The 25544-nt window shown below is 41.6% G+C and overlaps 2 protein-coding genes across 19 annotated transcripts in view; one reads left to right on the top strand and one right to left on the bottom strand.

The window, feature by feature from the left end:
- ALG14 (ALG14 UDP-N-acetylglucosaminyltransferase subunit) overlaps positions 1-25544 on the bottom strand; it is a 213360-nt gene that overhangs the window by 112421 nt on the left and 75395 nt on the right. For 4 of the 13 annotated variants that reach the window (XR_012035119.1, XR_012035118.1, XM_072834612.1 and 1 more), the window contains exons 1-3: positions 10340-10546; positions 9398-9580; positions 5322-5473 (exon numbers count right to left, since the gene is read on the bottom strand). Coding sequence is in view for 9 of the 13 variants with exons in the window: in XM_072834612.1 (XP_072690713.1) it covers positions 5322-5473; positions 9398-9580; positions 10340-10475 (471 nt within the window). In the remaining 4 variants the exon portion in view is untranslated. Of the gene's footprint in view, positions 1-5321; positions 5474-9397; positions 9587-10081; positions 10200-10339; positions 10554-25544 lie in introns of those variants that run through there. The other 9 variants (XR_012035121.1, XR_012035120.1, XM_072834606.1 and 6 more) reach the window with 8 other exon arrangements.
- Positions 10579-25544, top strand: part of TLCD4 (TLC domain containing 4) — a 103659-nt gene continuing 88693 nt past the window's right edge. Inside the window, exons 1-4 of one of the 6 annotated variants that reach the window (XM_072834622.1) lie at positions 10579-10717; positions 11148-11241; positions 17526-17650; positions 18133-18335. The gene's annotated coding sequence lies outside the window, so the exon portion shown is untranslated. Of the gene's footprint in view, positions 10718-11147; positions 11242-16400; positions 16617-17525; positions 17651-18132; positions 18336-25544 lie in introns of those variants that run through there. The other 5 variants (XM_072834626.1, XM_072834621.1, XM_072834624.1 and 2 more) reach the window with 5 other exon arrangements.

Raw genomic sequence — 25544 nt, forward strand, 5'->3', positions numbered from 1 at the left:
CATGGAAAGAATAAATCACTTATAGACCTTCCATGGAAGAATAAAAGATACACTCTGAAAGAAAATGGCTCCAAAAGGAAGGAAAAAGCAAGAGTAAATCTAAATAAGCACTGTATAAAACAATAATAGTAATTAAGTAATTTGGGTGGTATAAAAATAAGGTAGAACCAAAACATTAAATAATAATATGTAAGATGGGAAGAGGTGCTTACAGTTAAAAAATTCTAAAAGCCTTGTTTTTTAGGAGGACTTAATATCTTAAGTTTTTGACTTCAAATTAGTTCATACCACATAACTGCCCATGAAAACAGATAAAATGGGAAAAATAGTATGATCATCTGTGATAAAGAAAAGACGTTCGATAAAAATCAACCACCAAATATGGTTTAAAATTAAACTCTTGGCAAATTTTTAAAATCAGAAAGACTGGGCAGCCCTGGTGGCTCAGCAGTTTAGTGCCGCCTTCCGCCCAGGGCGTGATCCTGGAGGCGTGGGATCGAGTCCCACTTTGGGCTCCCTGCTTGGAGCCTGCTTCGCCCTCTGCCTGTGTCTCTGCCTCTCTCTCTCTCTCTCTCTCTCTCTCTCTGTCTCTCATGAATAAATAAATAAAATCTTTAAAAATAAAATAAAATAAAATCAGAAAGACTGTAAGGATGACTACTACACTGCTTATATTAGTTACTATTATGGAAGTCTAACAACAAAATGAGAAAAAGAAATAAAAAGTATAAAGATTAGAAAGAATCACTAATTGTTAGTATTTGCAGATGATATCTTTGTAGATGATAACACAAAAGTGTCTAAATTACTGAAATTAGAGTGCAGCAAGGTGGTTCTTAAAAGATCACTATACTCAAATCGAATATATTTTTATACGCTGTAACACTGTAAATCACATTAAAAGGTGAATCACTGACAACGATAATAAAATAAGGTACATAAGAATAAATAATATGCAAAGTATATAAGAATAAAAAATATGCAAGTCTTTTATGAAGAAAATTAGAAATTTTATTGAAAAGCATTAAAGGAAACCTAAATAATGCAGAGATAGATGATGTCCCTGGATAGAAAGATATCATCATATAGATTTAAGTTCTCCTCAAATTGATGCATTGATTAACTCAATTCAAATAAAAATTTTAACATGTTTCTTTGTGAATTTGTCAAACCTAACTAAAAAACCCATGTGAAAAAGAAAGAACCGCTAAGACACTTCTGCAGAGTAAGACTATGGGAGCTGATAGTAGGAATAGACAAACCAGTCAACAAAGAAGAAAGCTCACACACAGATCTTTACATACATAGAAACTTGATTTAACAGTGGGTAGCATTGCAGATCAGTGAAAAAAAGTATTCAATAAGTAGTGCTGAGCCAGTGCTGGTAGCTACTGTACTAGACCGTGTAGATCTACATTGTTCAATCTTCTCGGCTAATAAGGGCTCTGCCAGCAAATATATTGACTACTACTGATTTCTTCAGCAAAACTCCTTCTCCCCAGTCTTGTGAGCTCCAAGGATGGAATAATAGATAGCTGTCTAGGAGGCTGCAGGCACAAGTCCCCTAAGCTGTAGTGAAAAAAGAGAAAATAAGTGGATTCTTCCTTTGAGTAAAGCTCAGTAGGAAGGTCTCTCCACTTGGCCTCTCCCCGACGTGTGGCATATGGTGTAGCCAGCAGAAAGGATAACAGGCATGTTTAAGCTACAACCCTCAATGGCTCGCCTCTTCCCAGCTTTGAATTCATGAGTAGAGACTCTCTTAGGAATGAGATATTATTTTTTCTCTAAAAAGGGTTGCATTGCCCCAGCAGTGGAAGAAGGTAGTCCAACAAAATTGCTTAGTCCTACACTGGTGGTACCACTTTGATAGTGAGACAAAATAATGGCACTTTAAAAATTCAAAATCTTTGGCTTTTGTATTAAGGTGACCCAAACCTCGTATGGATCTAGACGGTATTAAGTTAGGTAAAATATGTCAGACAGAGAAAGACAAAGACCATATGATTTCACTTATAATGGAATCTAAAAAGCAAAAGAAACAAATAAAGTAGAATCAGGCCCATTAGAATGGAATAAACTGGTGGCTGCCAGAGGAGAGAGGGTAAGGGAATGGGCAAAATGGATGAAGGGGAGTGGGAAGTACAGGCTTCCAGTTATGGAATGTGTAAGCCACAGGAATAAAAAGTTACAGCATAGGGAATAGTCAGTGGTACTGTAATAGTGCTGTATGGTGTCAGATGGGAGCTACACTTGTGGTGAGCACAGCATAATACATAGAGTTGTCATATCACTATGTTGTACACCTGAAACTACTGTAACAGTGTGTGTCAGCTAGACTTCAATTAAAAAATAAAATAAAGTGAAAGATACCCAACTTACAGGGCTCTAAAGCGTCTGTAACAATATTTCTATAGTGGTGCCTGGGTGGCTCAGTCAGATAAGCGTTCAGCTCTTGATTTTGGCTCAGTCAGGTCATGATCTCAGAGTTGTGAGATTGAGCCCTGTGTCAGGCTCCATGCTCAGCCTCTTTCTTCCTCTGCTCCCCCCCCACTCCCCCCCCAACCCCCACTCAAAAAAAAAACCCTCAAACACTTCCTGTATAAAGCAATCTTCCAAATGTTTCATTAGACCATGAAATTCAGCAAGTAATACATATGCTGATGGACCAGGGGGGAAATACTCAACATGTATGCTAAATTAAAATTGGAGCCTCTGATTGGATCCAACTCCAAAAAGAAGATAATAATATATATGCTAATAACTGGCTAGAAAAATACCTGTTCCTTATGTTGAGAACAATAACAATTCTGTAATTACTTGACTTTTATATTTTAACTAGTCTTTATCAGTGCTAAATTATAATACTATATTCCACTTGTGTAAAAAATCACCATTGTATTCTACAATTCTCCATCATTTCTGATACACTAAGATAAGTGATTCAATGACATTTTTAGACTCTGATGCTGTGAATAATCCCCAAAGCATTCTTTTCTCACTTAGCTTTTTGGATTAGAAAAGAATACACAAAAAAAGCAGAGTGGTCTATACAGAAAAAGTTTTAGAGAAGACACATTTAGGTAAGTGTCACATATTAGGCAGAACCTTATACCTCTGGGTCTCAATTTTCTCATTCATAAAATAAGAATAGTATTATCTGTCTCACACATTATTATTATTTTTTTAAAATTTATTTATTTATGAGAGATGCAGAGATAGGCAGAGACACAGGCAGAAGGAGAAGCAGGATTCCTGCAAGGAGCCTGATGTGGGACTCGATCCCAGGACCCTGGTATCACGCCCTGGGCCAAAGGCAGACTCTCAATCACTGAGCCACACAGGTGCCCCTGTCCCGCACATTATTAAAAGGATCAATTACTAGCACACAGAGATGAACAGCGTTCCCCCAAAATTCCTATCTATCTGGAACCTGTCAATGTGACCTTATTTGGAAAAAGGTCCTGTAGATGGAATCAAGTTAAGGTGAGGTCATACAGAATGGGGCTGGGTCCTATATCCAATGGCTGATGTCTTAATCAGAAGGGAATGTGAAAACAGAGACACAGAAATAGCCCCATGAACATGGAGGCAGAGATTCCAATGACGCTGCCACAAGCCAAGGAATGCCAAGGAGTGCTGGCAACCCTCAGAGGCTAGGAAGAAGCAAGGAGGAACTCTCCCCTGAGGGCCTCCAGCAGGAACTTGGCCTAGCCAACCCCCCACCCCCCCGACCCGCGCCCCATCTGTGGTACTTTGTTATAGAGGCCATAAGAAACAGATACAGTATCGATTCCTAAAACAGAAATAAAGCACTTGGCTCATCCTCCACATAGAAGAAACAGACCACAGCACCTTGTTATGGCTGAATAACAGCAGGCAGATTCTTGTTTGACATGGAATTTCCAAGAATACATTTTAACGGTGCTTTAGGGATCCTGTTTATGACTGACCAAAACTCAACTGAAAGAGGCTTTAGAAGAGCCTGGCAGTGGTATGGGGTGAGGAGGTGAGAGCAGAAATGAGGGGCAGGGGGAGATGGGTGATATTGCTGGATCCCCATTTTCCCACACAGATGCAACTGGACCCCTGGGGTTACTGAGGGCAGAACTTACCACCTGTTTGCTCATTTTATTCTTCCTGTGTATTAACCTCATTCTTTCCTCCAACTGTAGTTTATCTTTACTCACCAGGTGAAAACATGCCTGCCAGCAGCTCTCAAATTTTAGTTTATAGGGTTTGCCCCCAAAGAAAGACTGTCTCCATCTTCTGGGTCCCCAAGTCCAAAAAGCACAGAGAAACACTTCGAGTAGCCTAAGCTGCCTTCCACCCTTGAACTACCTTGTTGCTGCGTCATGGCTGGGCAGGTATCAAAGGGAGGGAAGGATGGAGACAAACAATGCGAGGAACAGTTTGAGTTTTCTTCCTTCATAAAGAAGTAGTTTCACTTTTGTTCTTTTACCCCTAATTCTGACAAAAATGCTAAACTGAAGTGAGCAACCAGAAACAGAAGTAATTTTAAAGGCAGGTACAAATACGATTTGATATATCTATGACTACTACTGTCATAGATACATCATCAAGAAATGCAATATATTGGGACGCCTCGGTGGCTCAGTGGTTGAGCATCTGCCTTTGGCTCAGGACACTAACCCTGGGGTCCTGGGATAATCGGGCTTCCTGCATGGATCCTGCTTCTCCCTCTGCCTGTGTCTCTGCCTCTCTCTCTCTCTCTCTCTGTCTCTCATGAATAAATAAAATCTTTAAAAAAAAAAAAAAAAAGAAATGTAATATATTGATGAAGAATTTTAGTGAAGAGCCAGAAAGCAGATGCACTATATGCTTTATGTAAGTTAAAATTTTCCCAGTGGGAATTAACTGAAAAAACAATTTCCTCTATTTAAAAGAATATAAGAGATTAAGCTACCACTTAAAGATGTATTTTCTTTTTTTTAAAGACTTTATTTATTTATTTGACAGAGAGGGAGCGAGAGAGCAAGCACAATCAAGGGGAGCTGCAGAGGGAGAGGGAGAGAAGCAGGCTCCCCACTGAACAGAGAGCCCAACATGAGGCTTAATCCCAGGACCCTGGGATCATGACCTGAGCTGAAGGCTTAACCAAATGAGCCACCCAGGCACCCCTTGAAGATGTATTTTAAAGAAATTCTTATCTTTTAGTAGCAGAGTAAATGTATTTCATCAGCAATAAACACTTGACTGCACTGGGTGGGCAGGGAACTGTGGTGCCACAAGATTGTTTCCAGAGATAAATTCAACCCAATATTCAACTTTTAACTTTCTTAGAAATAGAAATGATCACTTACCATGGTATTGGGGTCTCTGTCAGCTCGGTCTAGTTCAAAAGAATTTATTTTATGGGCACTCATTTCATCAGTATCAGCAATGATATAATGTCTAGGAGAGTAAGCATTGGATAGCTTCTCAAGCAGCCGCAGGATCTCAGTGGTGTGCCCACCTGGAAAAAATATTGGAAGGTTTAAGATTAAGAAACCCACACTGTGGTTACCAGAGGGGTGGGGGTGGGTGGGTGATATAGGTGATGGGGATTAAGGAGGGCACTTATGATGAGCACTGGGTGTTGTATGGAAGTGTTCAATCACTCCATTGTACACCTGAAACTAATAGTACGCGGTGTTAACTAACTGGGATTTAAATAAAACCTTAAAAAAAAGAGAAACCCCCAATGGACATATTTATTTGACTATGTTATACTAATGTTATGTTTTACGTATTTACGAAAGGAACATTTGGAAACACTAATCTATGCCCTTGTATAAATACTACTTTTATATGGGGGAAGAAGATAATAACTATATAAAAATAAAATTGGCACTAGCAGTAGGTGCTAAGGAAGGCACAAAGAAGTAAAAGACACAACTCCTGTTATCAAGAAGCCTGGTAGAAGAAGGGAAAGGCACACACAGACAAAGAAAGAGTGATACAAGACAGCATGCAAAATATAAATGGGGGCAGAGGGGAGGCGAGCAAATGGTTACAACAAAACAATCTTTAAGAGGAAGGAAGATGCCTGGTAAAGGCTGAGAGGACTTGAAAGGTGAAACTAATGGACAAATAGGAGCAGGGCGCCCCTAGGTAGAAGCAGGATTATTAGGACATGAGATGGCAAGAGCTGAGATGTGTGTTCAAGGAATGGTGGGAATACTGCAAAGAAGGATAAGGGAATAGAGATCAGGAAAGTAGGCTGGAAAATGTCAAGATGGTCACTGAGGGTTTCTGTGCTGAGATGTGACGTCAGGGAGGCATGAGCACTGACCCACAGGGCTTGGGGCTTCCTAGGGAAGACTTCCATTTATCGCTGTAACCCCCGCTCCAAAGAGAGGTCTCAGCACCCTACAGGTCAAATATTCACTTGCTTCACCAAACACCTGTTCAGTTTTTGAAACTGTATGATCTCCAAAATTTTAATACTTTAATTTCAAAATCATGAATTTAAAAGTTGTATACACTGAGGTTTCCTTCATGGGGAAAAAAAACCCCAAAAGAACATCAACCTCTCGCATTAACTATATAGCATTTAAGCAAAGCAATCAAACTCTTTCTCAATAAGCCCTATTATACCTATTTTGTTTCACTTCACAATATCTCAGCCTCAGCCAAGTTGATGTCCTTAACTTTCTCTGTGTTTTTATTTGTTACCTCCTCCTTGCCTCTGGTCACACTGTTTCCCCCATCTGCTAAACTCTCCCCCACTGTTACTGTTGTATGGAAGTGCTTTCAGTAGTGAACATCTAGAAGGATAATCAAACAAATTAAGTGTCTGGTTTCTCCACACGTATTTTCTTTTAGAAGAAAGGGAAGGATTGCTCTTTAGGTTCCAGAAGGAATTAGATATAGAAATAAAACTGGCATATATTATGTAGTGAGGAGGAATCAGAACCATACTTTATAATTTGTCACTCATCTTCTTGTCTGGGGCATGTAATTTACACCATCTGATTTACATTCATTTTAGTATTTTTGTTTTTAGCCTTGAGAAAATGTAGTTTGCAAAGCAGGTACTTGTTTTCACAGCTGGACCAATTAAGGATAAAAGGGATAACACTCCCATTTTCCATTGCAATTAAAACTTCATTATACCTGCTTTAACAGTCTTTTCTTTTTTTATTTTATTTTTTTTAAAGATTTTATTTATTTATTCATGAGAAACACACAGAGAGGCAGAGACACAGGCAGAGGGAGAAGCAGGGTCCATGCAGGGAGCTGGATGTGGACTCGATCCCAGGACCCTGGGATCATGCTCTGAGCCAAAGGCAGATGCTCAGAGCCACCCAGTCGTCTCGTCTTTTCTTTTTTTAAAAGGAAACATTTACTGAATACATTCTTTGAAGATTTAACCTTGCCATTGAATAAAGTCATTAAAATGATGGGCTTTATCTTCCATTTTACTCTTTTATTTATTAAGATATATTCTTTGGGAACAAAATCTTCTCAGGTCTACCCTATCTTAAAATACATTCAGAATCCAATCCCTTCTCATCATCTCCTTGGCTACTACCCTGCACCAGGCCACATCATCCTCACATCAACTATGACCACAATTTCCTGGTCTGCTCTCCTAGCTCCACCTGTCTATTCAAGGTATCAGTCTATCCTCAATACAGTATCCAGTGTGATCCTTTAGGGAGAGTTGATCAAATTATTTACCTCTGCTCAAAACCCTCCAGGGGATTCCATTCTCACATTCAATAAGAGGCATCTCGTAATTTGACCCCTTACTTTTTATCCTCATGGGCCTGGCTTATGTCTACTCCAGCAGCTCTGGCCTCCTTGTGTTTGATAGCTGTCATCTCCCTGAGGCTTTCCCTTACACTTCCGTCTAAAATGCAACCTCCTTTCCTTACCTCATAGTATTTATCACCATTTAATTTAATATACAGTCTATTTATTTCTTTTGTTTTTGTCTCCTCTAACCCTTGTTCCACTGGAAGGTAAGCACGATGATGGCAGGGACTTCTGTTCATTTTGTTACTGCTGATCTCCAGTGGCTTGAAAATAGTAGGCACTCCTATTATTGAATGCACAGGTAGATGAGCATTTGGTATGAAATCTAAAATCTGCCTAAGGAAATCATACAGGATTTCAAAGAAAATTTGTTATTTTTATTGATATTCTTTGAATATATGTGGTTGATTAATAATATTTTATGGAAATCTAAAAGACTAGACTTTTTTTGGTATTCAAAGGTAAATACTGAAAATGCGTTCCTGACTCCTCCAAAATTCTGGGCATGAACTATTATTTGTCTGATCACAAGTCTTTCTTTGACTTGGATGATTCTTTGAGGTCCTTGACCTCCCCCTACCTTGAATGGTGTGAATGACAAAGGCACCACTTGCCAGACTAATTCTCAATTTTAATTTTGGTTCCCAGTCCACCAAATCTAATACTGTCAAGTGAATGGCTCCAACATCCATTCATCCATTCGTTCAAGACAGAAACCTGGACATCATTCTTGAGCCTTTCCTTCGTTCACCTCCCACTTGCAAACCAGAAGTCTCCCTACCTCAGTCTTTGTCAAAACATTGTGACAATGCAAGCTGAATGATCTTTGTAAAAGCTTAGATTTAACTGGGTCACTCTCCACTCAAAAGTATTTTAAAAGCCCCTTTGCTACCAGGATTAACAACAGTCACCATTTATTAAATGCTTATTATATGTCAAGCATTTGCTATACACTTTTAATACCACCACATTTAATCTCTCATCACCTCCTTTCATCTCATATATTTTTTTAAAGATTTTATTTATTTATTCATGAGACACAGGCAGAGGGAGAAGCAGGCTCCATGCAGGGAGCCTGACATGGGACTCAATACGGGTCTCCTGGATCATGCCCAGGGCCAAGAGCAGGCACCAAACCCTAAATCGCTGAGCCACCCAGGCTGCCCTCATCTCATATTTTTTAAGGTGGGAACAGGAAGCTCAGTGGGGTTAACTAATTTGCCCAAGATCAAGTTAGTAAGGGGCAGAGATGTGATTCAATTCCAGGATTACGTTAAGCTAGAGCATAGGGTCCTAACCCCTAGGTGATGTGAAGCAGTGGAGTGGTGCTGATAGCTTTAGAGAGGATGGTTTACAGCGCCCTTTGGGATCTGGACTGGGCTTAGGGCTCCCTATGGAACTCCAAGCAACAGTGCCCTCGCACCTCTGACCACTCCAAGCCCTATCAACTTCTCTTCACACCCTCCCAGTCCTCAGAGCCCCAGGTCCCACTTTCTTTGGTTGACCCTCTTCCTTGGTTGCTTCCTGGTCATCTTTCAAGTCCCAGTTTAGACAGCACTTTGCAGGTTCAGAGAAAATGGTGCCCTTCCAGGAGACTTCCATAGCAGTCTGTACTCCCCAGGTTATAGCTGAATACCTGTTTTGTTTTGTTTTCTATTTTCGTTGTTTTCTGATAGTTTTTCCACGACCTCCATGTCATTCGCTGTGATATCCTTGTACCTTTCACATGGCTTCAGTACCTGGTCTCCACTCTGTGACAAGTAGTAGCAGTAGTCGGCTTTGCTGTCTCCAGAGCTTAGCCTATAGGGCCTGGCCTCTCCTGTAGCTCAATATACGTTAAGTGAATGAAAATAATGAATTATACTTGAACATAAGTTTAGAACACTTGCTCATACTATAAACACTATTCTAAGTGGATACAGTCTCCTAGCATCTCTAAATGCACACAATTTATCTGTCTCTGTCAGAACTTGCCCCATTTAAAATTGTGAGGGCCTGCCGAGTTGGTAAAATTAAATTGTTAAATCTAAATACTCTTAAATTGTATTTCCTGACACAGCAGCTTGTTGTTCACAGTCTGACACCATATTCTGAAATGTGTATTTTCTATGTTGTCTCTATCCTCATGGATTTGTGTATTTCATAAATGTGACAGTTCACTTTCCCTCACTTACCATGTAGTATTGGTGATCCCTAAACTAAAGACAAAATGCCTCGATTAATAATGCAAAGCAGCAATTTTTTACTCCGGAAGATTGCACGTTAGCGTCATGAGGCTTCTGCGTCCTTTCTGCTCAATGATGATTAGTCAGAAGGATACAGGCCACGTGGAAGCTTAATTACAGACCAGCGTAAGTCACTCATTTGTCATTAAAAGATGCCTGCGCCGCGTCTGCAAACCAGCCTTTTGCACCGGCCGCGCGGACCGGGTCCGGTAATACGGAGGGGGGGGGGGGGACTACAAATCCCAGCAGGCAACGCTCCGAAAACGGCTAAAGAGACTAGAGGAGAGCGCCGCGGTGTACTCTGGGGTTTGTAGTGAGCGACCCAGGCTCGACGGTCACGCCCCAATACTTACCGGACCCAGCCACCACCAAGAGACTGAGAGACTGACGCGGCCCGGGGGCGCGACTACGGAGCACAACCCACAGCCGCAGCGCCAGCAGCGCGGCCCCCGCAGCTCCCGCCGCCGCCAGAAGAAGGACGCTCGCCATGCGGAGACAGGGCGCATGCGCACCACCCTCAGCCGCGGTCAAAGTTCAAGAAGTACGGGCGCCGCGGAGACGCACCCCGGGCGGGGCGGGGCGGGGCGGGGCGGGGCGGGCCCGGGGGCGGGGCTTGCCGGCGCCGGGAGGAGCTGGGGCGGCGGGCGGAAGTGCCGCGCGGCTGCTCCCGCGCACGGACTGAAGTTCGGCAGCTTCAGCGCCAGACAAGTGTGATTTCCAGCCGTGACGAGGTCAGGCCACCTGTGCGCCCCAGGGCTCCGGAGCTCCCAAGTCGGAGGTGTCCGGCGCCGCTGACTCGGAATTCCACCTGAGGCCGATAGCATACGCCGCCTGTCTTCATTCTTCCTTCCAACCCTCCTTCCCCTCCCTCCCCTCCCCTCCCCTCCCTCCCCTCCCCTCCCCTCCCTCCCCTTCCCTCCCCCTCTTCCCCTCCCTCCCCCTCCCCCTCCCTCCCCTCCCCCTCCCCTTCTCTCCTCTGCCCTCCCCTCCCCCCTTTCCCTCTCCTTCCTTCCCCTTCCTCCTCTTTAAATGCCGGAGGAAGTGTTTCTGTTGCACGTGCAGACCGTACTTGCCAGTAAAAGCTACTTTAGTACGAAAAAATTGAATGTAAGGCCCTCATCTCAATCTCTTTCCCGACACTCGTGTTTTTAACTTTTCTAGGCGTCGTCACAGATCTTTGTGATCCGAGTGGCCGAGCGCGATCACCTCCAGCTATGCCATGATCCTGAGAGGAGTGGAAGCTCAGTGACTCAAGGTAGCAGGAGAGAGAAGGCAGCGCCTACAGTTAATACTCAGTTAATTTTACCACAAAGCCAGCACCTCCGCCAGTCCCAATTTTGCGTATCTTTTGAGGCCTATTTGACCCGCATTGCAGCAATATAAAAATAACTGAGATTACAGAAGCCCCCTCACCCCAAGTGTAATTCGTCATCAGTCCCGTACACACTACAGGTTAGACAGGGCAAGTATACAGATGAATGAACAGGTCCCGAAAGATGAAACCGCTTGCTCAAGGGATAGTGGCAGATGGAGATTCAGAAACCAGAAATGCTAACTCCGCATAGGAGTATTACATCGTGTATTCCTTTGCTCCAGACTTGCTTGATGATCACACTTCCCTGGAGCCTAGAATGTGTCTCTTAAAATGCAGTCCCTCAGGAGAGGCCTGGGATCAGGTCATCTAAGCAGTGTATCAATTTCTATCAGCAGGCAAGTCTGAGAAGCATTCAGGGACTTGGTAGCATCATTTTCACAGCGCTTCCCATATTCAGTCTTCCAATCAAATCCTCTTAACCCTACACCCTCACAATGAGGCCAAAAGGTGAATATTATTTCCCTCTTTAAGGATAAAGACACGGGTTCTATAAAAGTTCAATGATTTGCCTAGGATTTCTTAGCTAGGAAGTGGTGGAGAAGGTTTATAGTTGTGGGCTTAGAAGTCAGTGCCTCAAATTTTAATGGAATCAGAATCCCCTGGGCTTATAAATACATAGTTCAAAGTCCAGAGCCTCTGGCACAGTATAAAAAACAACTTAAGTATATTACAAAGGTTGTAGTTTTCTTTCATCTGCCCACTCTGCCATTCCCAGCAATGTCTTCAACGTAAGGCTCGCCCCTTATACTTCAAAGAAGATGTTAGCGTCTCAGAAATTACATGCAGATGGGGGAAATCTCCAGAGCCAAAAAAAGGACATTATCTTGTCATTGGGTCTTTTTTTTTTTTTTTTTTTAAGGGGTGAGGAAACTTTTGCCTGAATCCCTTACAGCCAACTTTCTTTCATGCTCTCTGGCCATATTTATGTCACTTGCTTATTCATAAAAGGGATGAGACCTCAAAGCTTGCTTGGGTAGGGTGGAGCATGGCATACAACATACCTGTTGTATCCAGCTGTTGGTTGGAGGGTGGGTACTGAACACAATGGTCTCTTGGAGAGAAGGAAGTTGGAGGAGGGTAAAGGAGAGATGATTGTTGGTTAGGCAAATAATAGCGTTTGGATTGCTGTGAAAATGTTGTGTCCCAGATGGCTTTGTAACCCAACACAGGTAATGCAGATGTCAGGCATATTAATAATTACTAGACTGCAGGTCTCAGAAGACACCCTTGCACTCTCCTTTACCCCATCACCTCAATTCTATAATTACCTGTATCTGTAGGAAATAACCAGCTTGACCACATTGGCATGCAGCTGGAATGAATGAGGATGATCAAGCTTTTAGGGGCTGCCAGTAAATGCAGTGAATCAAAGAGGGAGGAGTAGCAGACATTGTTTAGAATTATTGATTATTTTGAATTAAGGCTCGGGTCAAAATATTCAGTGTTCCTGACAAGGAAGTTGAGTTCAGAGAGGAGTTAGGTGGCAGGCAGGGACAGGAACAAACTTGGGAACTCCTAAACGAAATCAGTGATCCCTGGGCTGTGACAGGCACGAAATGTGTAGATTATCAAGAGGTCAAGAAGCTGTACTGGATTAATCAGGAAAAGCAAGGCTGAGTGGCAAGCAGCAACTAAAATTTCTCTTGAGGAGTAAGTTGCACCACCAATGCAGATTACAGATGCATAGAAGTAAATTATAGTGCTGTGAAGGCATGAAAAATATTAGTAATTGGCAATGAGTGGGACGCCTGGGTGGCTCAGCAGTTGAGCGTCTGCCTTTAGCTCAGGGCGTGATCCCGGGATCGAGTCCCACATTGACTCCCTGCATGGAGCCTGCTTCTCCCTCTGCCTGTCTCTGCCCCTCTCTCTCTGTGTCTCTCATGAATAAATAAATAAAATCTTAAAAAAAAAATTGGCAATGAGTAATGCTATTGAGCCATAACTAATTGTAAGTAAAGTTCTATCTGGGAAGTGATTTTTATTATCCTTTTAAGTCTATTTTTCTAAAGCTTCTATGGAAAATCTCTATTATTCATGAATATTAAAAAAGTTAAGATTATTTTGCGCTGTTAAGTAGGATTGTACTTGTTAATTTATCAACATTTAATGAGCACGTGCTATGTGCTAGATTTAGGTACAGTGGATTTCGTATAAATAGAACAATAACCCAGATGAGAAACTTAGACTAGAAAGATGATACTGGAGGTAGAAGAGGGCAGATTTGAGATATATTTTATAGAGTCATTAAGACTCATTGTTGGATTAGATATTGGAGATCAGGGTGGCTCCTAGAGTTTTGACTTCAAAAGTGGTTGGATGGTGTCATTTGCTAAGAATAGATGGACAGGAAGAGAAACAAGCTTTTGTGGGTTGACAAAGGGGAGGAGAAGATGAAAATAAAGTGTTCTGTTTTGGATGTTGGTTTGAATAGCCTGTTAGACATACAAGTGGTTATGTCAAATAGGTAGTTTCATATACAAATCTGAAGCTTGGGTCAGGGCTAGAGGTTTCAATTTAGAAGTCAGCATATACATGGTACTGAAAGCCATGAGACTGGGTGTGATCACCTAGGGAGGGAGTTTAGGTCAGTCTTGTGCAATAGAACTTTCTGCGACGATTGAAAGGTTTTATGTCCACGTTGTTTCCTATCTACATGTGCCTGTTGAGCACTTGAAATGTGGCTGGTGCAACTGAGGAACTGAATCTTAATTTTCCTTAAATTATTTTAAATTGAAATAGACACATGTGGCTAGTGGCTACAGTATTGGGCGAAGAATATGGGGTCATTAACATTTAGAGGTCTAATAAAGGGGCTTTAGCCAGCAAGAAAAATAGAGAAGGGAAAGCCAGGGAGACAGAAGGAAAATCAGAAAAGAGTGGTATCCACAAAAACCAGGAGAAGAGAATGATTCAGGAATGGGAGTGCAGTTAGCTATATCACATGCTGTTCATAGTTGGGATCACATGACTTAAATTAGTCGCTGAGGATCTAAGCAAGAACAGCATTTCCATGAAATGGTGGTTACAGAAGGCAGTTGGAAATGGGCAGAAGAGAGAATGGGAGATGAAGAAATACAGTGTCTGTGGGCAGTTACTTCAAGTTTTTCTTTGAAAGGGAATGGAGAAATTGGATGGGAAATGGAGAATTTGAAATTGAGGAAACTTACTTTAAGATGGGAACTATTGGACATATTCATTTGATGTTGACAATGCCCATAGAGGAAAATTGATGCAAGAGAGAAAAGGAATGAGAGTAGGAACAAAGTTCTTCAAAAGATGAAGAAGGTCAGAATGTAGCACAAGTGGAGGAACTGGGCTTTGATAGGAGGAGGGACCCTTATCCCAAGATAACAGGGTATAAGGCAGGGATATAATGCAGGTACTGTGAGGTTTATAGAGTTGGTGGTAAATAGATGAGTGTGTGGAGATTCAGGGTAGAGAGTGAGAGGCTCAAGGAGAAAGAAGTTGGGAAATAATCATCTTGAAAAGTAATTGGCACATTCGCAAGGATTGGCGTAGGATTTCTGGGGAGATTGGAATGCCCACTTGAAGCTTGTGATAACAAATTTAGAGAGAAACCAGTCAGCATAATTTTATGTCTTTTTCCCCACTGGAAAAGGCAGATAGTTGGCTTTAACCAAAGTTAGATTTTTGACAGGTGAATACATCAGCAAGATAAGATTCTTCTCAAGGGAGCAAGGTCTGTGGAACTTTCTCTGAACATAGTGGGAAAGTGAAGACAGGAGGTAAAGGTAGCAGAGTGGGTGAATAGTGACAGAATGAAAAGTCAGGGCATTGGAGGCCTAAAGAAGGTTGAAAATTAGCAATGAAAGAACTAGAGCCAGTGAACTGTAGAGATAAGAGGCAGTGGTCAGCAAGTGGGATGCTTGAAGTCAGTATTGTGTTATTACTGATAGTAGTTTTTAGGGCGTAACTATAAGAATGGATGAAAAAGATACAAGGGCCACGCACACGGATGCCAAAGTCACTAAGGGGTGGAGAGGAAGATGAGCTCAAGTTTTCAAGAAGAGTGTAGAAGATGATAGCAACCAAAAAGACCTTTGGGTATAAGCTGGATGTCTTTCATTTGTCCCTCAAGATTCCTTATTCTCCACCTCACTCCGAGCCGTGAGAGCTGAAACCTGTGGATTCAGTCAACATTTTCCTTGCTGTTGGGTTCTGGTTGGGTTTGGCCAGTGGGGTGCCTTAGTAGATCTGATGCAGGGAGGCCATGTCCCTGAATGGAAGGTCTCTGCTCTTCAACATGGCTTCTACACCTCTCTCTCCTTCTGGGCCCCAGAGCTCCCTTTCCTTATTCCTTCAGGCCAAGGGATGGTGACAGTTCCACTGTTACTGGCTTTCAGTGACTGCACTGTCCCTTGTGCCTTCCTTCCCTCATTCCTACCTCTGTTAATAGTACCTCTATTAAATCATCCTCACCTTAATACAAGTATGCCGTCTATATTCTGTTGGGGTGGTACAACTGCATGATCAAGAACTTCAGAGGAGCTAGTTTTTTTGAAAGAAGGAGAAATGATTTGGAAGCAGTGATATGGATCAGGAGTTTCCCCACTTCCTGTGCATGTGTGAGAAACAAATGACCTCCATTTGAGAGACATATTGAGGAGCAAGTCTTCAGCTTCTGCAGGGAGGTGGAGAAGTCATTCAAAAAGAAGTTGAAGATAGAGGGGAAGTTTTCAGGTTACAGATTAGGAGGTCCAAAGTATGCTGTGAAAGGGTTTGAAGGGTGGTGAGGAATAGGAGTTGTGTCAGATTGGGGGAATATAGAAGTTTTAAAGTAATCATGAAGATAATAATATCTTGATAATCAGGATAATGCTAATCTGGGAGGCTTCTAGGGCTTGAAGTAAATACGGTGGAGGGCAGGCTCTCGATTCTTTGGGTTCAGTTCTGCAAGTACCTAATATGTGCAGCTCACTGGGCTAGGTCCTGGGGTTACAGTGGTAAGGCAGTAACAGTTAATACCCAAGCAGTGACTCAATAATGACCCTGACTATGTGAATTGCATACCTCCTAGAGAGAAAGGGCCTCCTAGAGAAAAGCTACCTAACCCATGCTTTCATGGGCTGCCTTGGAGCATGGGGCACTAGGGACCCTGGCAGGTAGGCCCTTTCCCAACAGAGTTCAACAATCCTGAAGCCTAATGAGAGTAGTAAATTATGGATAAAGACTGAAGCTATTCTGCAAGAGCCAGGAAGACTGCTTTGATCAGCATTATGTTTGCCCATGACAAGGTAAACTTGGAAGGGAGTTCTTCGTCTGGGCCACAGACTGCCACAGACATCGTCTGGAAGATGTGGTAGGATAGGGGACAGAAATTGTCCCAGTACAACCCAAATCTTTGCTATAGCCAAGACTTTTTCCTTGTCAAATATACTAATACATGTTTAAGTTGCAGCTTTTTCCCGAATGAAGCCACGTGCTAGGATTCCTTGAATACTAACCCTTAAAGGCTAAGGCAATTGTTAATATTTAATTGGCATTTACTGTGTGCTTCCTATATGCCAGGCACTCAGAACATGAATTAACTAATTCTCATAATACCCTACAAGGTAGGCATTATAATGATCCCATTTTACAAATGAAGACATTGAGGTACAGAGAAATCATTTGCTCTGGGTCACAGAGCCCGGAATTGGCAGTCAGTATTCCAGAAAGCCATACTCTTCCCTTCTACGGTATCATTAAAAGTATTTGTCATCTATTTATATCAGCTGTTGTGCTATATATTAAAGAAAGGAAAATAGAAATATACTCTACTATGACTTTTTCTTTATAAAATTGGAGCTAAATAGGAGGCAAAGGATATTTAAAAAGTGACCTTTTCAGGGGTACCTGGCTGGCTCAGTTGATAGAGCATATGACTCTTGATCTAGGGATTGTGAGTTCAAGCCCTATGTTGGGTGTAGAGCCTACCAAAAAACATTTTTTTAAAGTGGGTTTTTCATATTCCAGTTAAGAATTGCTTCTGTTTTCTAGCTTGTTCTTCAATTGCATTCCAAAAAGGATATTAGAGTAAATAGACATGTCTCTCTCTCTCTGTATATAATCACTCTTGATTCATGCCTTGTTTAAGATAAGTTTACAGTGAAATTACTAGACGCACTAATTTTATTCTCTTGCTTTATGTTCATTTATCTTAGGTATATCTTTCCAGATATGTTTATAAATTCCTTGCTCCAGCCTTATACACACAAAATGCCTGATCAGTTCCAAATTTAGCAAGACATTAAAATCTTATTTAAAAATACATTCCCAGACTATCACGGTAAGTATCATACCACATTGTACTGTTTATTAATGACAACCACAACAATAATGGCTCCTTTAATTTTCAGTTACCATATTTTCAATTCTAGACCTATAAATAAAGTCAGAAACAATTAGATTTCTGCACTAAATACTGCTTTTCTTTGAAATCTTGCTAATTAATTTTCTCTTCATCCCAACCCTCCCTCCCCACAATGCCTCTGCCTGGCCTGCCAATCGGGTCTGTCTTTTCTTCATTGTACATCTTCCCTTTCCACCCTATCTTTCCCAAATCCTTTTTTTGCTGCCAGAGAGCTCTTTGTCCTTGTTAGAAACACACAGATTGTACCTTCTCTCTTATCTGACTATACATTGTACCTGTGAAATTCACATGCATAATAAAACATGCAGGCTACCATTCAGTAGGCATTTATATACCTTCTCAACCACTTTTCACAGCTTCCTGTGAACTTAAGTATTATTATCATCCCCATTTTGTAGGTGAGGAAGTTGAGGCTTTACCACGCTAACACTAACTCATCGCAGCTGCTGCTTTGATTTGATTTCCGGTGGATGTACTGTGGCCATCTAGTGGCTTCAGGAATATGGTGATGTTACCTAGGGAAGACACTTAATGCAGAAAACATGTTACATTAAGAAGAAGGGGATAAGAAGAATGAAATATACAGATGTGCTACTTAAAGGTTAGTGTTATTTTCTCTTGCAAGTTTTGTGTAAACAAAAAAATGTATATGAATACATTTCACCACAGCAGGTAAATAACTCTTACTGTGACCTTTAACCTGGTTTATTTTATTTTATTTTAAATTTTTATTTATTTATGATAGTCACACAGAGAGAGAGAGAGAGAGAGAGGCAGAGACACAGGCAGAGGGAGGAGCAGGCTCCATGCACCGGGAGCCCGACGTGGGATTTGATCCCGGGTCTCCAGGATCGCGCCCCGGGCCAAAGGCAGGCGCTAAACCGCTGCGCCACCCAGGGATCCCTAACCTGGTTTTTTATCAGTCTCTGTGCTTTATTTAATGTTCTACTCACCTTATATCAGGACTAGGTGCCCTATTCATTGTGAAATCTCTTCTCAATTTGTTACAGACAGGGTTGTTAATTTACCAACAATATTTTTTGGTAGAAATCTCAGATAACTTAGCTATTTCCCAAACTTAAGGTTCTCTTTTCCACTCTAGTACTCCAATGAGATCTTTGCAGGTTTTATTTGTTTTGGAGTAACATAAAAGATAACAAATGAACCTGAGAAAGTCTTACCACTTTGAAATATTTGATGAGTATTTACCTAGGGAACTAGGGAGTACCTTCGTCTTAACTTCAAAATTTAAAAGAATCTCTAGATTTCCCTTTCTGAAAAAATGCTATAAACTAAACAAAACCTCCCATGGTCAGTATCCTCCATCAATTATGCCCTCTCTTTCCTGACTAACCACTGACTCTCACCGTGTCTTTATCCTTAGCCTACAAAGCTTAAGTCTCCCCCATTAAAAAATAAAAGCAAGATCAATAAAACCCTTCCTCAATCAGTCTGGCTCAGCATAACCCTTTTAAACTACCAGCCAGGCACAGCCCAACCACATGAAAATGTCACTCCAGTGTTTAACCACACCTTTATGCTTTTGCCAGAGTGTTTTTCCACTCCCAGCCTGTTTTTACACAATTGGGCTGTTTCCTGAAGCCTTCTGGTGAGCACAAAGCAAAGTTGTATTTCAGGTGTTGAGAGGTAGTCATCTGAGCATGTAGCCAGGCAGCCGATTCTTAGTGGACTCCACATATGGAGGCTCCTCTCAGTGTAAAGAGGAAGCAGGACCCTCTCATCTCAACCCTAGAGAAGTAGGTATTGACTGACACAGGCCTTGACCTAGAATGACACTGTCCTATGTATACAGGATACCTCTATAATATACGAGCCTGAAGGGTGGCTGAGTGGTTAAGAACTTGGTTGAATTTGTGCTGACCTGACTTGCCCCTCCTACAAAAGGAAACAAACAAATGCAGTATATTAGGTTTGCTCTATCTTAGCCAGTCTTCCCTGTTAGCCATCACCATATGGCTCTGCAATAACTCTCTGAAAAGACCTAACAAACTGCCTAAGAAAGGAGCTTTCAAATGCCTTTTCCCCATTTTGTTGTATTTCTTCTTAGTCTCAGTCTGGTGGCCCCTCTTGTCCTTCAGAAATATTCATCCACCTCCCATCAGAGGATGTTTTTTTTATTCCTTGGTTTCTTTTCCATATCCCAATGCCTCAGGCTTCATCTGAATAAGCGTTCTTTTTTTTTTTTTTTTTTTTTTCCCCTTAGTCATTTGTGGTTCCAGAGGATAATGACCTTAAGTCTCATGACTAAGGGTGAAGGTAAATATCCCAATAGTTGTTTAGTCTTCCCACCACAGTGATCTCTATGCCATCTAAAATTTAAGCACACATTGCAATAGCACTTTTTTTCGTCAGAGACAATCCAATCCAATCCAATCCAATCCAATCCAATCCTTTCTCCATGAAATATTCCTTTTAAAATAATTTTGGCCCTATAGTATCAGAACAAAGATTGCTACTTTCTCTGGCACTTTAAAGAAACAGCACCAACTTTAATTAGAATTTGATTGTGAGTCTTTTCATGGGGGTTTGGGATGGAGGGGAGTCATATTTTCAATTTAATCGGCCAAACAAAAATGCCTGAAGTTTATGTTTCACTGTTGCTGATTCATCTCTCTTTTGTCTGTTCATATTCGTTGATGTATTGCCCCCCTCCATGATATTCTAAAGAGTAGGGGGTTGCCCAAACTCCAGCTGTGGCTAAGGTGTTTTGGGTCCTTCATTTCCACACCCAGCATGGATCCCCGATTCTCCAGAGAACAAGCCATCTATCTCATGCACAAAGAGGCAATTACTGATTATGAGAGTGGAGGTAGGTGGAGGCATTGTCTCTTTAGGCCTCAGGACCCCATTACTATAGGATTCAACCACCATATCCAAGAGTAGTTCTGAACTTTGGGAGAACTTTACCAACCTAACATGCAGAACGCTTTTCTATGCCAACTGTTCAAGTTACACATTATATAATGCCAGGGAGGCTATAAACTGTGGGCCTCTCTGGTCTCCAGAGCCAGATACCCCAACTTGGTCCCTGGGGATTAGTTCTCATCTTAGTCCAGATGCAAGTGGAACTAGTCATAACTAGTCATCTTATCTCTTTTTTCCTAAAAACTCAATGTTCTTAAAAGAGGTTAATCCATGTTTGATGTCTTATTTTTCATTGTTCATATTCACTCTTAATTTGCTGCAATCTAGTTTCTGCCATTGTTATTCACCAGTAATGTCTAGATTTTCAAGTCCAAAGAGTATTTCCTTCTCTAGCCTCTCTTGTCTTCTCTCAGTCAGGTAATTGAACCTTTCCCTCCCATTGATTTTCATTACTCCATTTTCTTCTGCTTCTCTCACATCACTACTGTTCTATTTGGAATTTTTTCTTTAGTTTTTCTTTCTACTTCCCTTAAAAAAAAACAGCTTAAAAAATATATTTAGAAAATACTAGAAAATACTTAGGTAGTCACCAGCTAGGTTTTCCTTTTCTTGTATTTTTTCTCCATACTGCCATTCTCTTTCCCTCTAAAGAAAAAAATCCTTATATGCTCCATTTTGGTTTTATACCCTCTGAGGGTTCTTAACCTTGGGAATTTTTCTTACTTCTTCTGGCAGATGAATGGCTGTTGCCATAACCTCCATTCCTCCTCTTCTGGTGCATGTTGGCTCGGTCAGAGACTCCTTGTCCTCTTTTATAGCTAGGTATGATTTTGTGGGGAGTTCTTGCTGATAGACTCTAACTGGAAGTGGTGAGTATGACTTTGGCCTTATCTTTGTAAAAGAAGACAGCTTCCCTTGCACTGCTTGCCGTCTCCTCCATGGAAATGTCTGTGACCATCTGCAACCATTGAGATGAGGGAGACATCTTAAGAGAGGGTGGAACAACAAGATAAAAGGAATCTGGGTCCTAAATGGCCTCACAGAACAGAGTGCCCTGTAGTCTAGGCCCAACTATTATGTGAGAGGGAAAGACACTCATCTTCTTTTATTTTCATTTCTTACTTTCATTTCCACTGCTTTCTGGGGTCTCTATTACAGCAAGTTAGCCTTGACTCGAAAATAAAAATCGATACCTGGAAATGGGAGACTTGTAACAAAGTCTTAAAGCTATAGCATTACCTAAGTGGTCAGCTAATTTGGCAGCGAGGAAATAGCTCTTGCAGGCTAGAAAACTGGTGATTCTTGTGGCACCATTGTAAGATGTTTGGTAAAACTCTCACCTACTCAGTTTGGAAGACTGACCATGTTTCTTGTACGGCTGAATTTTAGAGGAAGCATTTGTAAAGAACCAGAATATAAATGAAATTATTGCTCCTTGGCTAGTTTAGGAAGGTTTTTCAAGAAAAGAAATGAGCTCACATAAGAAATGATGGGTTTGCGGGGATCCCTGGGTGGCGCAGTGGGTTAGCGCCTGCCTTTGGCCCAGGGCACGATCCTGGAGACCCGGGATCGAGTCCCGCGTCAGGCTCCCTGCATGGGGCCTGCTTCTCCCTCTGCCTGTGTCTCTGCCTCCCTCTCTCTCTCTGTGACTATCATGAATAAATACATAAAATCTTAAAAAAAAAAAAAAAAGAAATGATAGGTTTGCAAGGAGAGATGGAAGGAATGAGTATATAGAAAATTGGAGCCTCACAAGGTTAGGAAATTCAATTACTTCTGTGGTCCAAACAGGATAAGACTGTTTTTCAAACACTTTCTTAAAGCCCCACCATTAAGATTCATCAGCCAAAGAGATCTAGCCTTACAGTGAAGGTCAGATTAGCAGTGTTACCCTCACTTAGTTTTTAAAGATTACCTCAAAATAGCAACCATTAAAACAATAAAACTAGAGGGTAAGGAAGTGAAGAGCTCCATCCAGAAAAGAACTTTGGGTATAGTTTCTGGCACATGTAACAGACTGGAGAGGAATAGCATAGAAGCCTACTAAGATTTTGAGGAAATTACATTGCTAAAGAACCCAGGCATCTGACCTGCAAAAGCAGTCATTATGTCCTCAAGCCATTTCTAGGAAGCACACTTTCCAGCATTCACTCCATTTTGAAACTGGAGGATAATGACAAGGAAGAACCTTCTGGAGTGTGTAAACCTAGGGTCATTGTGGGCATAACCAAACATGTCCAGAGCGATTAATCAGGAAATTTCTTCCATGGCTAGAGCAGAATTTCTGTTTGGAAAGAAACTGTGAAGGACTACTGGTTGTTGCATGTTTCCCATTCTGTCCTTTTGAATTCGAAGTTTTTATTGTGGTTAGTTTTATTCCTGTGCCACCATTGCATATTGCATTGAGTATGGGCATCAAGTAACTTCTGTTTCGTTTATAATTATTGGACTATATTCAGCCACATAACATAGACATAACAGAGAAGGCTGTACTTTCCTCAGAGATACTGGACTTTGAGCTGGCTACAGAACCTGGGTAGGCCCATGAATGGTGTCTTTTAGAGAGAGAGGTTGATGTATATAGGAAGAAGAGAGTGCTCACATAGTTGGGTAGTCTGAAGGATTGAGTGAACCTCTTTGTTTATCTTTGCCTTAATTCATACAATCTTCCTGGAGGTTCTGATTTATTTATTCAGAAACTTATCACCTGCACTTGATACCTCTCAAATTCATATGTCCAACCAGGATTCTCTTTCATGTTCTAGACCTATATTATCTAAGTACAGTTAGCCTTTGAACAAAATGTACAGGTCCACTTACATGTGGATTTATTTTTTTAATTTATGATAGTCACAGAGAGAGAGAGAGAGAGAGGCAGAGACACAGGCAGAGGGAGAAGCAGGCTCCATGCACCGGGAGCCCGACGTGGGATTCGATCCCGGGTCTCCAGGATCGCGCCCTGGGCCAAAGGCAGGTGCTAAACCGCTGCGCCACCCAGGGATCCCTACATGTGGATTTTTTACAGCACAGTACTATAAATATATTTTCCTTATAATTTTTTTTTCTAGCTTACTTTATTATAAGAATATATGTAATACATATAATGCACAAAATATGTGTTAGTTGACTCTTTATGTTATTGGTAAGGCTTCCAGACAACAATAGACTATTAGTAGTTCAGTTTTGAGGGAATCAAAATTTATATGCAGATTTTTGACTACATGGGGTTGGTACCCTAACCCCCATGCTATTCAAGGGTTAACTGTATTGGCTACCTTTGCATGGATTGACCATAGGAAAAATGTTAATCATAACATGTCTGAGACTGAAATAATTTTTGCTTAAACATGTACCTACTCTGTGAGAGATTGCAATTAATGGTCACAAACTCGGCCTATCCCCACTATACATGCCCTCTTGCACTGTGACTTTTCTGTTCTTCCCATCAAGAAGTGGACTCCGGATCTCCACCTCCTGGTATCTGGACTGACTTTGTGACTTGCTTTGATCAATAAAATGCAGCAGAAGTACTGATGTGGGATTTGTGACCCTAGAGCTGAAGAAGCCTCGCAGGCTTTGCTGTCAATCTTTTGGAAAGCTTCTGTCATCCTGTGAAGAAACATGGGCTAGCCTCTTTGAGGATGAGAGGCTATGTAGAGAAGGTGCCCAGCTGGCATCCAGTACCAACCACCAGCATGAGTAACAGTGGAATTTACAAGGCCCAGTAGCTCCCCCTGTTCTATAATTATTAAGAATCTCAAGGAGATGGGAATAGCAGAATAAACTCAGCACAAGCTGCATGTCCACGAAGCAGGCCTTGACCCTAGAGATACCATCTTGAACCATCAAGCTCTTGTCAAGGTACCACAGCTGACTATCCCTGTGTGAGTGAGCCCAGGCAAATGCAGCGGAATTTCCCAACTAAGTCCAGCCCAAATTGTTGAGCCACAGAATTGGTAGCTAATAAATGATTGTTTTAAGCCATGAAGTTTTGTGATAGTTTATTTTGGGCAGCAATAACTAAGACTTCGTTAATGACCTCCTATCCAGGATGATTAAAGCTCAAATCATTCAACCTCACCCATATTTTTCATGTCATCCTGTGAGGCCTGAGGAACTCTGTGTTTTTTCTCTTCCTGTATGTGCTCTTCTTGCCTAGGAGTGTGGGTTGTGAAGCTATAGTGTCCAGGTGTAAATCCTAAGTTCTCCCATTACTATTTGTGTGACTTTGGACACATTATTTTACCTCTTTGTGCCTCTGTTTCCTTATCCATAAAACAGAGCTAACCCTATCTTTCATATTAGGGTCTGTGCAGGTTAAATGAATGGAGCCGAGCACAGTGACTATGCTCTCTAAGTGTTAGTGATTATGACGGCCTTGAATTTAGCCACACCATCCGTGAAGTTCAGGAGGGACCACGCAGGATCACTGTGGAAGATTTCTGGGCTTGGGCTGGATCAGCACTCACAGAGGGAAACAGACATGGTCCTAGAGGGACTGTAAAGTAGTATGAGGTCAGAAATTTGGGCTCGGCAGTCAGGCTTTCCTCCCTTCCGTCCCAGCTCTGCCATTTGTTCTCTTTCTTTCATGAGTTACTTCCTTTAGGTCTTCCTTTTGTCAGCTGTTGAGTGGAAATAATAAAAGGAAATCTCTGAGAACATCACTTCAAGGCTCGTCTGAGGACTGAATGATTAAGTCCTGTAGGACTGGCTTATAGAAGAAGCCTTGTGAGCCTGGCATATAGAATATGCCCGCTACATGATAACTGAAATGTGAGTATTGGTGAGAAAGGCAAGCCAAGATCTCTGGGCAAGGATAATATGTACATGTATGCAAGATGGTAAACAGGATGTGAGGTAAGCGATCAGGTGCCAAAGAGAAGGTGAACAGAAGAAGTTTGGAAACCAAGCCAAAAGTGAAACC

The sequence above is a fragment of the Canis lupus genome, chromosome 8, assembly GCF_048164855.1.
Source record: "Canis lupus baileyi chromosome 8, mCanLup2.hap1, whole genome shotgun sequence".
Classification (NCBI taxonomy): domain Eukaryota; kingdom Metazoa; phylum Chordata; class Mammalia; order Carnivora; family Canidae; genus Canis; species Canis lupus.